Source organism: Mus caroli, chromosome 2 (assembly GCF_900094665.2).
Source record: "Mus caroli chromosome 2, CAROLI_EIJ_v1.1, whole genome shotgun sequence".
In the NCBI taxonomy this organism is placed as follows: Eukaryota; Metazoa; Chordata; class Mammalia; order Rodentia; family Muridae; genus Mus; species Mus caroli.
Genome location: NC_034571.1, coordinates 53,727,611 through 53,744,107, shown reverse-complemented (window position 1 = coordinate 53,744,107; position 16,497 = coordinate 53,727,611). Strand labels below are relative to the sequence as shown.

Below are 16,497 nucleotides of genomic sequence, written 5' to 3'. Positions count from 1 at the left end.
CAAGGTCATCAGGGCAAGACCTGAGAAAGGAAGGCCAGTGGCCTTTTCAGTGAAGCAGGGTTTTGAGGTTCCCTGCTCTGGAGGGGAATTACATATGACCTAAGAGATGTGAATGTCAATCAGCTGGAGTAAAGAAAATGATCATGGAGTGTTGTGGAGCTGTGGGTAGAGGGGAAAGAGGGGGGAGGGAGAGAGCCTGCATCTGGCTAGAGTTCCTGTGCTCTGGGCAGTTGGATGCAGGAGGACTGCCGGACACTTTCCACTGGACCCTGGTTGGGCATACCAGGTTCTCAGTCTCGGGCATTCCACGTTGGATACAGCAGAGGAGCTGAGAACAGAATAGGGGCCCCGGAAGAGGGCAGAGGGAGAGATGTTCCCACGTAGGCAAGAATCCTTAGTCTGTGGAGCACAGGAAGTCCTTCTGATGGAAGATTAGGCACAGCTCATTAGGAGAAAGCCTATCCCATTATCCAAGCACATTAGGCCTTGATGAACAGAGACAGTCTATGGTTTTAGAGCTTTATTGTAGAAAGGCAGGGGGGAAAAAAGGTAGAAAGAGAGAGAGAGAGACCGGTCATGGCCAAGAAGAGAGAAGGGGAGAAGGAGAGAGAGAGAAGAAAGGCTAGAGAGTAAGAAAGCTTAAAGAGAGAGGGGTAAAAGCTTAGAGACTAAGAGAGAGAGTAAGAGGGAGAGAGCACGGTGGGGCCACGCAGCCCCTCTTATAGTGGGCTTGTTATCTTGCTGTTGCTAGGTAACTGGGAGGAGTCTAGCTTGAAGGTCAGAAGCTTGGACATTGTGACTACCTGCCACATGCTTCTCCTGTGGGGGCTGTGGGCGGTAACTTCAACAGGAGCCAGGGGTCCTGGAGACATGAGGGAACGCCTTCTGTCCCATGTAGGTGAAAATTACCACCAATGGGTTTCACTGGGCTTCCACCTCTCAATTCCACTGGAGACCAGCTTGTCTGTGCTTAGCCCACTGCCCCACAGAGTGTGTTAAATATCTTGTAAATCTTTAAATAAACATGTAACACATGGAACAAAGAATTAGGACTGGGAACTGGAGGAGGGATTGATGTCCAAAGAAAAGAAAACAATATAATCAATGGGTTTTGGGTGGTTGTGGCACATCGGTTCCAAAGCTAGGGAGAAAAAATACAGCAAAGCTTGATCATGTCCTCTCACCTGGAAGAGAAAGTAGAATTAAGTCCTGTAAACATTAAGAGGAAGAGAGGCTTAGTCCAGTGCCTGGCACACAGTACCTAATAAATAATGTTGGAAACTGCAAAATTTGCTATATAATACAATGAGCTAAAGCCAAAGGTAGGGTAAGACTGAGAACAAACAGGAACCTGCTAGGCAGTCCCTAGGAATGAGCCTCCAGAATTGTGCAGTCTGCAGCCTCTCTTAGCAGGTACATGAGCTGAGAGGTTGGAGCCATCAACAGGGTCTCCCATGGCAACAGTCACAATGGATGCTGGGCTCCAAGCTTGGTCTTAAGAAGTAAGTTGTTAAAGAGGTAGGGCTATTGAGAAAGAAAGGGCTCTTGACTACAGTTTCAAATGACTGTCATTCAGTGGTGGATATGACCTGGGCAGCTAGGTTGTAAGCCCAAGGACCATGGGAGAGACAGAGCCATGTAACTGTAAAGTCAGTGGGTAAATCTTTGTGATTGTCACTGGGCATCAAAGTAATCAACCCCCCCAGAGGTACCCTCTATGTCAGGGGCTGCTACAGAAGTTTTGTCACCTGGAAACCCTGGTTTTCAACTGAGGACAACTGTTGATCGGAGTGATTAAGAATGAGGTCATGGGGTCCAAAAGAGTGGCATTTTATCATCAACTGCGTTAAGACTTTCTGGGACAAGATGATTGGGGGAAAGTCAGTTTTATTGTTTTAAAATCTTGCCAGATACCTGTTTATATTCCCTACGCCCACTTAAAATACTTTTGGCAAGGAGTTGTGCAGGAAGAACTTTGAGTATATGTAAGGCTATAAAATAGATTACAGAAAGTCAGGTCGAAACCATTAGGAACGGCTTTAGGGAAGGGTAAATACACAGTGATAGAAGTGGCTTGTTGGATTAATGTGGGGAAAAGGCCACTGTGACATTTTTAAACACCTGTCCTGGGCCCCTCTCTTCATACCTTGTCCTATTCACCCTCAATCCTGAATTCCCAGGTCAAATCCGTATTCCACCTCAAGATGATTTGCATATCTGCCTTAGAACTGATTGCAACCAACAGGAAATGGACTTCACTTTTCTTCGTGGGGTTTGTGGCCGGTGATACAGTACCCACCTTTCTGTAGCTCACAGGACTTTTCTGGGGGCAGAGCATGAGTGACTTTTGGGTGACTATGCTTCTTATTATCCCCTTCTGCCTTGAGTCCGCTGAACAGAGTCAATTGTCATCGAGATATGTTTTGTTCATCTGAGGGGAAAGCAAGCTTTGTAGCAACCATTGTTTAAGACTGTCCATCAACAACACTGATCCCGGCCCTCAGCCTGTGGTCACCCAGGGAGCCTGCCATCCATATGTTTTGGGGACACAGGCAGGTATTCGAGGGCAGGGTTGATGCTAATAGCACCATCAGAAATGTCTAGTTTGGTTTGGACCTGAAGCCAGTAACTGTGATGTGTAGCACACATACAGAAATAAGCCCTGCCTAGGTAGTAATTTGTACCTGGTTTTGTCTTGGTAACAATAGTCAGGTAAAGTCCCTTTAATGTATATATTTATCTATGTTGTAGTTCTCAGAATGTGGTCCCCAGGCTGGAAGCATTTGTATCATTCAGAAACTTACTGGAAGGACTGATTACAGGTGCCATTCACTCTTCTTGAGTACCTCTGGGCCCAGGGGTAAAGGCAGCCAGTTGCCCAGCCTCCAGCTAACTGACTACCTTAAGCTCAGGCTCAGCTGCTTGGCATTGTCTTCAGCCCTGGCTCTTATTTATTAGCATTTTCTGGGGGAATGTCTCACCAAGTATCAGTGCTTGCTCCCCACCAGTAGGATCTGTAGGCAGCTAGTGTCCTGGCATCAGCTTTTGGTACGTTCCAGTGGTTCTAGTTATGCTCACAGCTAAGGACCATTGTTCCATAGTTATCCAAGAAATGGCTCTCCAGCCTATGATGTGGTCACCCCAAACTGACTTACTGAGAACAGCTTGACTCTTGCCAGAGTTGGACTTAGTTATTCATATATAAAGCAATCATAAATCACGGAAGACATCACAGGGTGGAAACATTTCTCTCCCGTTTTCTCTGTTGTTGACCTGAGCAACTGAAGTGATGTTTGGCACTGAGGAGGTGGGACGATCACAATGCTGATGAATCACATTGACAGTCAACCAGGAACTGAGCTTCCAAGAGTCTCACAAAGGACAAGCTGGAAGAATGGCCTCTGTTTGGGGCTGGCCTGGGTTCATCTGTTCCTGGTCCTCCAGAAGCACTGAGTCCTCTTTGTTCCTGCCTCCTGCACATCTGTACCGGATGTCACTGCCTTGAGTCGGGACTCATAAAGCTATCTGTGGGGTTCAGTCTTTGCCGATGCATTTCCCAGAGTTTAGGGGAGCAGATTTTCCCCTCCCTCGGGGGTAGAGGGCTGATGAACAGAGGTGTGATCCCAAGTCTCAGTGCATGCCGTGGACTTCCTATTTGGAAGGTGTCGCTCACCTCTATTTTGATTTATACATTGTTCCCTGAGTACCATATATATAACAGGAGGTTCTTCCTCATATGGTGGGAAGGATCCCTTCTGAGTGAGATTTGAGCCCAGTATGGATTTCCCCGCAGATAAAAACCCATTCATCCCCTGAGGAGCAGCTGCTTCTGCTTCAGTCCCTCTGGTGGGGAGACCTCAGCACATACATGTTTAACACTGCCAGAAAGTTGGGGTTCCTGAATTTAACCCTAGGAAGAAAGTTTGTTTATAGACAGAGTTGATTTCAGCAGAGCAAATCTCATGGCCGGTACATCAGAGTGGAACAGTTCAGCGTTGGTTCCCATATCTTACCCGAAACTCCCTCTCGGCTCCATCTTACTTACTGCTTCCATTGTCCTGTGAGAACATTCTTGCTTTTTAATCGCAGTGTTCTCTTCTGTGTGCCCTTCTTGGCAAGCCTCTCCTCCTTGTTTGCCATAGCTGTTTAGGTTGCAGCTACCCCATGATTCCAGATTAAAAAAAAAAAAAAAAAAGATCCAGATTTTTATAGGTGAGTTTGCCCAGGGCTCATTGAGGGCTCACTGACGTCAGGCGAAGTTGTTGTTGCACCTTGAGGTCCGCTCATTTACCTCTCCTCAGTGATACACAGATTCTCTGCTTCCACACGAAAGAAAGCTCACTGTCCCTCCAATCTCACCAAGGTCTGGCAGCTGATAAAGTCCTCAGATTACTATTAAGGCCTGGCCTGACTCTGCAGCAGCTGTGGCTTGTGAACGATATGGTGCCTCTTCTCCCCCCAAGAGAAGCTGCAAATGCCTCTTTTGCAGCACTTTCCACCTTTGTACATTCAGACAGCATAAAATAGAGTGAGAAATGAACGCTAGGCTCCTGTTTGGGGATTCAGTGCACAGCTTAAGAACTATTGAGTTTAGCCGTTTCCTGACATTGACTTTCATAGCAACAGTTTAATTTGGAGAAAATCTGCTACCTCAAATGACTAAAAGTATTTATGTGGAAAATTTTCCAAATGATTGGCTTTACTGTGTTGCTATTTTCTTTCCCCATGAATATGTGAGTATTTGGCTTTCTCCCAAGAGTTCTTTTCTGCATCACTTCTCTTCAGGAAAAGACAATTTTCTATCCAGAGTAGAAGCGGTTCCCGGAGTCTTCCTCTTTTTAAGCAAAGCATTGTTTGAGTTTAAGCCACAGCATCTGTAAGAAATTTAGAGTCGCCGTGTTGCTGGTGCCCTTGAATTTTCTCAAAGGTTAAGCTGATCTGAACAACTTAGAGTACATTCCCCGCGGAGTGGGCCAGCTTGTGTTTTCGGCAGCCCTGGCCTGTGCCTAGCTCCCACCTGTATCAGTCTTGAGGTTTTTCTCCACAGTTCCTCCATCTTTCTTACTCCTGTAAGTCTTCAGTTACCTCGCCAAAGTCTGGTCTTGCCAACATCAACAATGACTCCCCATAATTCAATGCAATGATAACTTTGGATTATAATCAATCTTTCTGTAACATTTGACATTTTAGGTCTCATTTTCCTTATCTTCCTGGGACCACTTATCTTCTTTGTTTCCTAGTTTCCTCTTTCTTTGTCCCCTTTTTAAGAGTTGTGTCTTTGGAAATCAGCCCTAGATCCATTCTCTCCAGACCCTACACTCATATTGTGGAGGGCAGCCATCTTCCCTGTGATTCTAGTTCCAATCTGCTGATGGAATTTTCCTATCTTTATCTAGTCCAGGTCTAAGAACCATTTCTGTGCCAATCTGAAGCCTGTTTCCTGTTCCCTTTTAAGTTCTCAGCTGAACGCTCTTGTTTGCTGTGAAACTGTAATTTCTTCCTATTGCTGTCACTTTCCCTACCCCTAAAAAAAGATAACAATTTGTATTTATTTTATTTCTTCCTTAAGTCCACATCTTTCCTGACCTTCCTCCAGTGTCTCTTTCTCCTAGAGGATGAGAAACTACCAGCTTGGTCTAGATTGCTCTATCTCGCCTCCCTGTCATCTGTCCTGCATCCTCCTGTAGAGTTCTAAACATCTCAGTTCTTTGTTTAAAACTCTCTGCTCTCCTGCTTACAGAGCCTCAGTGTGACTCTCTTATTCCCTCGCCCGGAGGCCATGTCACCATTCATTTCGCCATATTCATATGTGGCCTTACTGGGTTTCTTTTCAGGCCCCAAAACCCACCATGGTCTCTCATCTCTAGACTTTAACATGATCCTTTCTTTTTTCTGCCCATGGCTGTTTTCCCACCCCCAACCCCCCGCCTGCCCTCTTTGAGTCTTAGGCTCAGAATATTTCTAAGACATGCTCCCAAGTATGGCCCTATGACCTCTGCCAAGGCTTTGCCTCATTGTCTCATCAAAGCACTCGCCCCCAAGGCCCATCTCACAGTTGCCCTATCTTGAAGCTTCTGGTAGAGTGCCGGGCCATGACAGGAGCATATCACCCAGGCTGACTGGCCACTGCACATGCCTGATGCAATGTTTAACTCAAGGTCTGGCAAAGGTCAAGAAATAACTATTAAATGAAGAATGAGCCTAGAAATAACCTGCGAGCCAGCCCTCTTGATGTTACAGATGTAAATAGATGCCACAGTCTCATTTGCAGTTTCCTCCTTGCCAGTCAAGCTCCCCTGGCAAGAACGAATACTACTTTCCCAGAAAGCAGACAAAAAAACTTTGTTGCAGACAAAGCAACCTATACGTCCCACAGGAAGAAGAACTTTCCAAGGTTCTGAGAATTAGCATATGGTAATTGGCAAGTCCCAGGGTAACTTTTAATTGAACCTTCACAGAAGTTCACGTAGCTTGTACTCAGTGCGGAAATTGAGTAGAGCCTCATTAGGGAGGTTGTGCCACGTCACGCCTTAGTGGAACTGGAGGGAATGGGAACTGCGGCTCCCTGCACGGAGGCAGGCGAGACAGGGAGCATGCTGGTCTGCAGCCCTTGAATCTACATGCTGACTCCTGACACCGGAGAGAATGGCAGTATGACCGTGACCTTCAAGGAAGGCTAGGATTGCCCTTCGCAGATCCCACAGTAACCTGCCTATTTCTTGAGCCTTCCTTCCATCCTCGGCCTGTGCTCCTCCTTTATTGCCAGTTCGTGAGCAAGCAGAATTTCGAGAACACCCCTCCCAAAAGCACAGCTGAGGAAACGAAATGACCGCCAGGCTCAGCCCACCACAGCTTCTCTGCACCGCTCTGCTGCCATTTCCCATTTCCTTCCTGGGTTCGATGCTGTCTGTGACTAGGATAAGACCAGAAAGGTGCCCATCCTCAGGTCTCCTCCCCACCCTTACTGTCTCCTCCTCTCTGCTCTCACCACTCCTGGCATCTCCAAAATCCTCATCCTACAGATGGCCAGATGGACACAGCTCAAATGTCCCTCCTCTGTGAGGCTCTTCTTATGAACCTCAACAATCCAACAAGTGGCCACCTCACTTTTCTGCAACACCAGGGGACCATATGTGTACCTTCCTGCCAAGTCTGAGAACCTTGTTTGGTTCTCAGGCATGTCTTGTTTCCATGTTAAGTTATAAACTTCTAAGGAAGACAATTGTATCCTCAGCATACCCACGCTGCCTAGTGCAGTAGGTGTTTAGGGACACTTGATGTAGGAGGAGAGATCTAGGGAGAAGGACCGCACAGAGGTTAATTGCAGGGGGTGGGATGGTGGAGGCTAAGCTTCGCTGCTGAGGAGAGTTATTCTGGGTTACACTTCTGCTCTGCTACTTAATGAGCGTGAGACTTCTGACAAATTACACCATTTGTCCGTGCCTCCATTTCTGTACCTGTAGAAGACAAAATTATATATACAAAATTATACCCTCAGAGTATGATTGTTGTGAAGTGTTAAAAGAAGCAACTGTAAAGCACTTAGTACAAGACCTTTGTCTCCTGAGCACTCGGCATATACCGGAATCTCCAGAGTGGAAGGGCCAGCAAAGACACCTCCGTAGAGAATACTGCAGCGTATACTAAGGGCAAAGGGCATCTGTGACTAATGTGACAAAGCAAATTAAATCCAAGCTGTTGCCCATAGAAGGCCAGCATGGCTTCCATCTTCCTAAGAACTCGGGTGCCTGCTTTTTGGAAATGGTGGATCTCCTCTCCCAAAGTCAATAGAATCACTTTGACAGGAATACAGCTGTAATCAAGGCTACTCGATACTCAAATACGGGCAGCAGAGAGTGATGATATGTTTTATAAAATCGAGAATATGTTTTTATAGAGCAAGGTATGGTATGGTGGGAGGGGGTGCCTCAATGGCCCATGCTGAGGTACCAGCCCAACCATGAGAAGGGTATCATATAGAACAGAGATTGTTTGTGGGCATGGGAAAGGGAGTTGAGAAGGGAGTAGAGGAAGAGAAAGAGAAGGGGCAGAGAAAGACAGAAAGAGAGGGGAGGAGGAGGAGGATGGGAGAGGGGAGGGGGAAGGGGAGGGGGAGGAGGAGGAGGAGGAAAAGGAAGAGGAAGAGGAAAAGGAAGGGGGAGGAGGAGGAGGAGGAAGAGGAGGACAGGAACACTTCGAGGACTGGGAGAGAGAAAGAGGTTAGGGAGAGAAGAGTGTCAGAGATCTGAGAGAGTCAGAGAGGCCAAACAGTCCCCTTTTTAGCCAGCCAGGCCTACCTGGCTGTTGCTAGGTAACTGTTGGGTGGAGCGGAGAAGGAATGCCAACAGAGAGGGCTAGGTGAGCTCATACACGGAGCCATGTTTTAATGCACCCTGTTTTAATATCTGATGATTTGAAAGGAGATGGGGAACTATTGCCGAAGGGGAAAGTCATGTTTTTGCTGCCATCTACAGATGTCAGAGTGCAATTTGTAAAGTTTTCTAACATGCCAATAAGCCCACCTCATGGAGAGACACTATATACGAAGCATAGTTTAAGTTCTAGTCACCTAAATAATTTAAGCACATTATCACAGTAATTTTTTTTTAATCACACTTTCTGAAAGTATGTGCATTTAGTCAGGGATTCAATCTTTATAGCTCCTCAAGCTATGTTCAGACTTGTCATCAGAAGGCTGTGTCATAACTCAGGACCGTGTGATTACTGCTCAGGGCACCTCCGCTGTAGCTACGGCAGCTAGCCGACAGGGTCAGGGTTTAAAATGGTGGCAGAGAAGTCTGAGCTCAGCTGGGTTTTAACCAGGCTTTCCTGTATCTCACTGGTTACTGGAATCACTGTAAATTGCCTCTTATTGTTTGGATTGAGAAATCAAACCAAGTAAAATCAAATGGTGGAATAGCATCCCTTCTGAGATGGCTCCTGGTGCAGTCTTGTCTGTGTACTCTGTATGTGTGTGTGTTAATTATGGCCCATCTACCTGTCCTGTGTCGTCTCTTTTCAAAAGGGTTAAATATAGACAAGAATTGTTGGAGAAGCGTTTGTTGGAGAGAAAAAAATTGGTCCTTCAAGAAGTCCAGGAAGAAGAAGAGAGAGAAAGGCGGCTGGAAGCCCTACGAAAGCAGGTGTTTTCAATTTGGAAATTTTCATTTGTTTTTTAAATGTTTCTAAGTGTGCTAATGATATTATTACTGGGGCTTAGATCATGATATCTGCTATACAAAGTGTAACTTTTCCAAACGAGGACATGGTTTCCATTCCCAGGAGCCAGTGAGGTTTATGTTGAACCCGGTCCAGTTTCTTGATATATTTAAAGATGTTTATCAGCAGCATTTAAAAAGCTCTCTCCCCAGATTTAAGTGTGTCCATATCCCCTCCAGTTCATTATCCAAACAGTATCTGTTTGCATCAGTGAAACTCTTGTTTCCAGTCAAAGGACTTCCCTGTCCTCAAAAATGTGGTAGAGCAAGATAATCCACTCTCAAGTGGGAACCTTTGCTTGGAAAAATCCCACAGTCAACAAGCCCGCTTAGGCATCACTTTACAAATACCCCCTTTGTACAGCATTAACAGCCTCCCATGGCCTTGCCTAAGGAAAGGAGGCAAAATAGATAAAAGTAGACAGTGCATGGCAAATTTTCTTAAGAAACTGAGAAGTGGGATAGTCCCTCTGGTAATTTTTCTGAACTTTGACCCCTAGAGATTTGTTCAACTGATAACCACACAGCCTAACCAATGGGAAGTGGCTGTGTAGTCCCCTTTCTGAGTGAGTAGAGGTTGTACAAGCCCTGGCCTTGATTGTCCTTCAACACTGGAACAGCTGGCTAAGCATTCAATGCCAGAGAAAACTTGAGTCATTTACTTAACCTGCCTTGGCTCTATTTCTTCATCTGGAAAATGGGAATACTAAAGCCAGTCCCTGACCCATAGGTTTGCGGTAACTGGAGTTCAAATTTGTGAGTGCTTACTACGTGCAAAGCCCTATTCCAATGTTCTCGGTGAAACTTGGCTTGCTTCCTCAGTATCCCTTTGAAGTGAGTATTATTAACACCCCTGTGTTGTAAAAGCAGAAACCAAGAGGTCAGTTGCCTTTTTCAGAGTCCCAGAGCTAGTAAGTGCCCAATAGGACTCCTATGAGACGGCTTTCACATCCTCCTCCTCTTCGATAAAATAGGCTGTAGAGGTGAATTGGAAGCATAAGAATATAAAGTCTGTTATTCTATATCTGAAAAAATCAAATTATTCAGTCATTAGCAAAGAATGACACACTCTGACTTTCTGGAGGCAGACTTAATGTCACAATCCCTGAAGACATTCTTGTTTCGAATGTAACTGGTTGCTACAGAATCCACGTGACTAGAACTTCTACCCAATAGTCCTTGGAAAGAAGGCATCCTCCGCTCTCAACACACAGAATCAGTGTTGAGAGCTGTAATATATGGCATTTGAGCTAGGAAACCTATAATAATTAAATTACAGTTGACCCCAGTCATTTTATTATAGTTTTGAAATGCCATTTACTTCATGCAAATTCTTGACTTGCAGAATTAATAGGCAGGTGTTGGTAATGGTGCATCTGATTGACAAAATTAGTGGCTTCTTCTCATTAAGATTTGGGTAAGAATAATTATTACTATGCAGGACAAGGACTTCTTGTTAAAGGACTCTCTAGTTTTATAGTAAAATGGCAACTCACTGTCTATAGCAGTCCTAAGGCATCTACTCACCTAGTACAATGGAAGTACCCCCAGCTTGTCCAGCAACGACTGTGCAATCAACTTTACCAGAAAGCTTCATGCTGATACTCATAGCCATAGACTGATAGCTGCTGAAATATGAATTTTTGTTTGCTACTTGTCATTTTCCGGGTGGTTTTCAGTGTAAGACTGCCTTTGACTTTTATCACACAGATGAATTTGCATCTGAAATCAATCATGATTGTGACTACTTAACCATTAACAGATGATTATAATCTTTAATGTTTTGTTTGACATGGGTTTTAACTCCTTTGTAAGTAACTGGCACTGGCCTGGGTTTAATATTCCTTTGCTCTTTCCTCTACAGCTTTAGACTTAATACGAGTTTTTTAATGGTCACTAAACAAACCCATAGTCTTACGCAGAAGCGTTTAGCTCGTACCCCCTCTTGAGTGGCTATGCTTTCTCTTCCCTTAGGTTGCTGTTGCTGTCCAGTCTGATCCAGTTAGAATGATGTCAGAGACACTGGCCTGGAAAGCAAAGACAGGTGCTGAAAGTGAGGAAGAATTCATCCTTCAAAAGCCGCTCTTCACACTGACTACATACAACGAGCAACAGGTACTTATGGGAATTGCATTACTGGTGCAAAGTCCGTGCTGAGAACAGGGAGGATTGATTGCTCAGGTGTGTGCTCTGAGTTACAAATTGTTTTTTAATATTTACCCAGAAATGCCCTACATATTAGCATATTATCTCTTTGTAAATAATAATACATAATTGCCGTATGAATCTTAAATATTATAAAAGTGTGACATAAAACAAAACAGCTTAAAATCGTATCTGTCACTGAAAAAGGTTTTGTAACATTTTATTCAAAAGTCAATAGTTACAAAAAAAGGTCGTTGGTATTTCTTTAAGGTTCCAAGATTTCTCTGTCGTATTATGAGTTTATATTCTAAATTCATGGCATAGATCCTATTAAATAAGCAACTAATGAGACTGACGGGCAGCACTGAAGACAGCGATCACAAGTTTTGTTCTCAGAGCTGAGGATAAAGCATTTTTCTGTGGAAACCCCACGGAGGGATCGTGGAGTTTTTTGCAGAAGCTTAGAGTGTGTGTGGGTTGTGGCTGGACCTGAGAAGAGACAGTTAAAAGAAATTTTAGCAGAGAAGGGTAGGAAAGAAGGCATATGAATGAATGGATGTCACCCAAATTAAGGGAGTAAGCAGTCAGGAGTTTTACAGAACTAGGGAGAACACAGCAAAATCTCAAGAAACCTGTTGCCAAGCGAGTTCATAGTGCCTCCCCTGAGTGCTGCATACTTAATGGTGAATAGTAAGGTCAAAATTTCGTTCATTAGTAATCAGATATTTATGACATAGACACTGTATTCTGGTTCTGTGCAAGAGGGTAGCTCTCGACTCCACCCTAAATGGGCCAGACTGATCCTTCCTGGAGGAAGCGACTCTCTAGGCCAAGAAGGGAAGTATTATATTCAGAAATAGTGCACAGCGTGAGACCAGTTCTGTGCTGGATGTGGGGAGAAAATGGAGCGCTCTGCCCTGGCAGTTGGAGAGATGGCGCTTCTGAGCATGAGCAGAGTTAAGGATCGTGGCCAGTTGTTGCTAAACTCATTCAAGATGCTTTACAGTTTAAAGGGAAGAGAGGCTGATGTGTGGGAGAATTACGTTTTGGACAGTGTAGGTTTCTCTGCGATAGTGCAGAGGCAACTGGACACTGCACAGGCTAAGCTCAGAGGAAGGAAAAGTCCTAAGGCTCTGGGCCAAGCTATCAGGGGTTTCCCAGGCAGAAAAGACCCAGAGAAGGCCCTTCCTTGAATGTCTTCACTGTGCGACAGAGGCACGGGTACAGAATAAGTGCTAAAATGAGAGTGGAACCTTGGGCTAGGGCCCAGCCGTGATCCACCAGAAGCTTTTCTTCTCAGACATCTGACCTTTATCCCATGACTAGACATGCTATTTTAAAGCAGGTAAGTCAAATGATGACATTTGTATTTTATCCTCGGATCTCGAATGGAAAATAGATGGATGTTGGGGCAGAGGAGTGGAAGTGGTGTCGAAAGAGTCATGCACAGCTCCGGCTGGAGAGACGGAGGGGATGAAGAAAGAGAGGACGATTCCAAGCCAGACAAGTACCGCAGTTGTGCATTGTGGATTCAAATCCACGCTCCAGATTTACTGGCTGTGTGGGCTCGCCTAAGCTATTAACATCTTTATGTTTGTTTTCTTCATCTTTGAAATAATTACTTGCAAAGTTCTTCTGGGGATTAGAAATAATAAATATCGACTGCCTAGGATATCGCCTGGTATTCAGCAGGGATTCAACAAATTATTGCCATTTTGTGGCACTGTCCATTAACCATATAAGAACTCATAGGAAAAACAGGCCTGGGGAGGTGATGTGTTTTGTCCATGTCGCGTTTAGGGTGAGGAGGTCTAAAGTAGCCTTTCAAAAAACCTGATTACTGATTATGGGGAGGAGAAACCTCTCTCTTCACTTACTTTTTACTCAAAAAAATTGGATAATAATAATAAAAAAATGTAAGGCTCCACAGCCCTGGTGCTGGAGAAGGAGGTGACTCCCAGAGAGAATTCGGGAGTAGACAGCATACGAATCGTAGAGGGAGTGGGAGTCCTTGAAAGTGGGTCAGAATATATGGAGACAGAAGAGAAGACTGGGTCCTAGGCTCAAATGATTGTTTCTCAGACAGGGACCTTTGGGTTATTCTGGCCTCACGCTCCTCACTACCCCAGCCCCGTGTCCGATTGGTTGTCATTGAGTCCTCCCTCCAGACTATGTCTGACAGTTAGGTCGTCTCTACTTCCACACACATTTAGGTATTTATTACTTCATGTCTAGACAGTCCCGGTAGCCTCCTGATCTCCTCCTCCTTCATCTTTTTTTTCCCCTACCACTTTAATTTATCCCGACTTTATGATCAGATTCATCATATGCTGCCACAGTTGGATGCTAAAAGCAGAAACAAACACCGTGGCACTTGCTAGCATGGCCTTCAAGGCTAGGAGATCCAAGCCCCAGTCGGAGTGTCCTTTCTTCACCAAGCTCCTCAGTGGCACAGTCTTTTGCCCATACTCCCCTCATCCTAAAATTGACCTGTTTCACCTCAGCTTTTGAATGTGAGGCCTTCCTGTCCAATTAGACCCCTCTTCCTCCCTCTCTGACTACTGGAAGGTTACGTCAGACTTCAAGGTTGCCCTGGTTGTTTCTTACCTGAGAGCATCCTCATGCCAGCAATGCCACACACCTCCATGTTTCTCTACATGAGGCAGAGCCTCATGTTAGTTATCCATTACCCTCCTATTGCTCCCATTTATTCGAACTCATGGAGGGAGCTATTTTCGGATGCTTTTGACTGTATCTTTTAGAGAGTTGTACCATGTCAGACTCAGGTAAAATGTCCATATGTGGTTATCTCTCATCATGACAAAGAATGTGTTGACATTTAAGATTCATAGGAAAGGGACTAAGGGCCAGTCAAGTAAACATGAGAACAGAAGCTGGGGTATCTGTTTGTCTCCTCCTACTTAGCATGGGATGGGTGGGGCATTCTCTGCTTGAAATAGAAATCCAGCCTCAGATTCTCTTTTTTAAGGAGTGGGCATGCGTTTATGTGTAATTTGCACATTAGTAAATGATAGCAAGGTTAAAGTGGCTGTTAGAAGATGCTCAGGGGGCTGGAGAGATGACTGAGCAGTTGCATGCACTTGGGGATCTTAGTGCATGCAACTTAGGGGCCTGGACTCAGCTCCCAAGAGCGACCTCGAAACTCACAACTTCCCACAACTCCTGATCTCGGTTAATTCCAAATTAACCAAGATCACGGGGCTTCTGTTACCTGTGCCATGGTAGTTTGGATAAATACATAAACATTACTTACAAGAATTATTGATTCCATAGCTACATTCTTTCTGTTTGTTAGTTTACAATGTGATTTTTGATATTCAGGATTCATTAACTAACTTACCACACCTTCTCCTAGCCACTGCAAGCACTACACATGCACATGATACATATACATGCAAGCCGTCATACACTCATACACTTAAAAGTATGGCTTTCTTAAATAACAGTGCCTCAAAAATATATTCTAAAGATTGATTTTATTTATTAAAGTAGATTTATTTTACAATCCTTTATCTATATGCTTTTAGCCAGCAATAAATAACCATTAATAGTACTGGAAGTAAGGTTCTTTTATTCCATTTTTTAGTAATTTTAATATGTTGTATTTGATTGATGTAGTACATAATATCAAATTCACTCTATGTTGGAAATGATGCACTGGAAAGTGACAGTGTGAGAAATAGTGTGGACATTTTCAGTAAAACCTCTGCAGTCACAGGACGAAGAAGCTTCACCATCTAACCATCGACCTTCAAACATGATGCGACTTGGGAAACAAACCGGAAGGAGAAGATGTGCTTCAGCTAAACGAGTTATCGTGTGCTTAAATCCCGTTTTGTTTGTTTGTTTGTTTGTTTGTTTTGTCTGCAGATAATTTCCGATCCTCGACTTCGATTTGAGTTAGCACTTCGAGAAGCTGGACTCCATAAAACACAGTATGCCAAAGAGATGTTACCAAAAATTGGTCCTCAGAAGCCTCCAAGGAAGGACACAGAATCGACTGCGTTCAAGGTCTAGAGGGTACATGAGAAGGAACACTGCGTAAATACGGATCGTGATGGGCCTGCTTCTCAATGCTTAGAAAAAGACTGCACAGAGAAATCACAGCATTTATTAAACAACCTTCCCTTCTTTAGCTTCAAAGTTTTGTTTACCATTTGCTTTTTCTTTAAATAACATGTACTATTACCAAATTTACCAAAATTATCAGACTTCAGTATTTATGTTGTCATTTGGCAGGCTGTTATTTTGGAGGGTTTTTTTTTTTTCTTCTATAAAGAGGAGCTGAAAATAACCATTTTCAAGGGTTGTCTACTCCACAGGTACATGCATTTCAGCTTGTTACTTCAGTATTTGATGTTTCATTATGGAAGCTTCATTATTATTAATACATCTATTGTTTCTTGGTTATTCAAAGAGGAGATTCAACCTTTCTCTAAATTTAGAAGTCAGTTTGGAACATGATGTTTATGGCAAACCCATTACCTGAACAATCTCAGTTTACAAATCTGGCTTTAAAAGAAATTAGACATACTGTCACTATCACGGGAATACCTGTTTTTGTTTTTGTTTTTGTTTTTATTTTTAACTGAGAAGACATGGCAGTGTGGTTGTTTAGAAAGAGAAACTGAAATTTTATGATACTTGAAATATTATTAAAAGTTCCTAATTATCTAAGAAATCCCTAGATGAATTTCTTGAAAAGAAGTATCTCAAATAAAGCTTGCCTATAAATTTTTGGCTATCTATCTCCTAAAGGAAGCAAGAAAATTTTTCAGTAAGAAAATGTGTTTTTTAAAACTTCTAGGTGCTAATCACAGTAAGGAGACTGATGGCTTTTTTTTCCCCTTTATTTTTCTTTGCTGCCATTTCCTGTATTTCCTGTCCACATCTAGACCCCAGGGGTGTTATCTCTAGGTAGTTCTGAGAATGCTCTGAAAACCACAAAACCCAGGGCTGAGGATGGAGCTCAGCTAGGACACTTGCCTAGAAAAAAAGCTCTGACTCTGATCCCCAGCGCCCCATAAACTGGATGTGGTGGGAAACACTTATGAGTCTAGCGCTTGGGAGATGGGAAGTAAGAGCATCAGAGGTCAAGGTCAACCTTGGCTAT

At 43.9% G+C, this 16,497-nt stretch overlaps 1 protein-coding gene across 1 annotated transcript; it reads left to right on the top strand.

The window, feature by feature from the left end:
* Window positions 1-6,862: 6,862 nt before the first annotated feature.
* On the top strand, window positions 6,863-16,118 carry Ccdc148 (coiled-coil domain containing 148). Its single transcript, XM_029474371.1, has 4 exons — window positions 6,863-6,932; window positions 9,026-9,143; window positions 11,193-11,333; window positions 15,255-16,118. Exons 1-4 carry the CDS (start codon window positions 6,901-6,903, stop codon window positions 15,399-15,401), a joined length of 438 nt encoding a protein of 145 aa, XP_029330231.1. The 5' UTR covers window positions 6,863-6,900; the 3' UTR covers window positions 15,402-16,118.
* Window positions 16,119-16,497: the final 379 nt, after the last annotated feature.

Excerpts from the sequence above, each read along its gene's own strand:
- Ccdc148 (XM_029474371.1), top strand. The coding sequence starts at position 6,901 with ATGCTGTCTGTGACTAGGATAAGACCAGAAAG. Across the intron at positions 9,144-11,192 it reads TGGAAGCCCTACGAAAGCAG|GTTGCTGTTGCTGTCCAGTC; the intron begins GTGTTTTCAATT and ends CTCTTCCCTTAG. Across the intron at positions 11,334-15,254 it reads CTACATACAACGAGCAACAG|ATAATTTCCGATCCTCGACT; the intron begins GTACTTATGGGA and ends TTTTGTCTGCAG.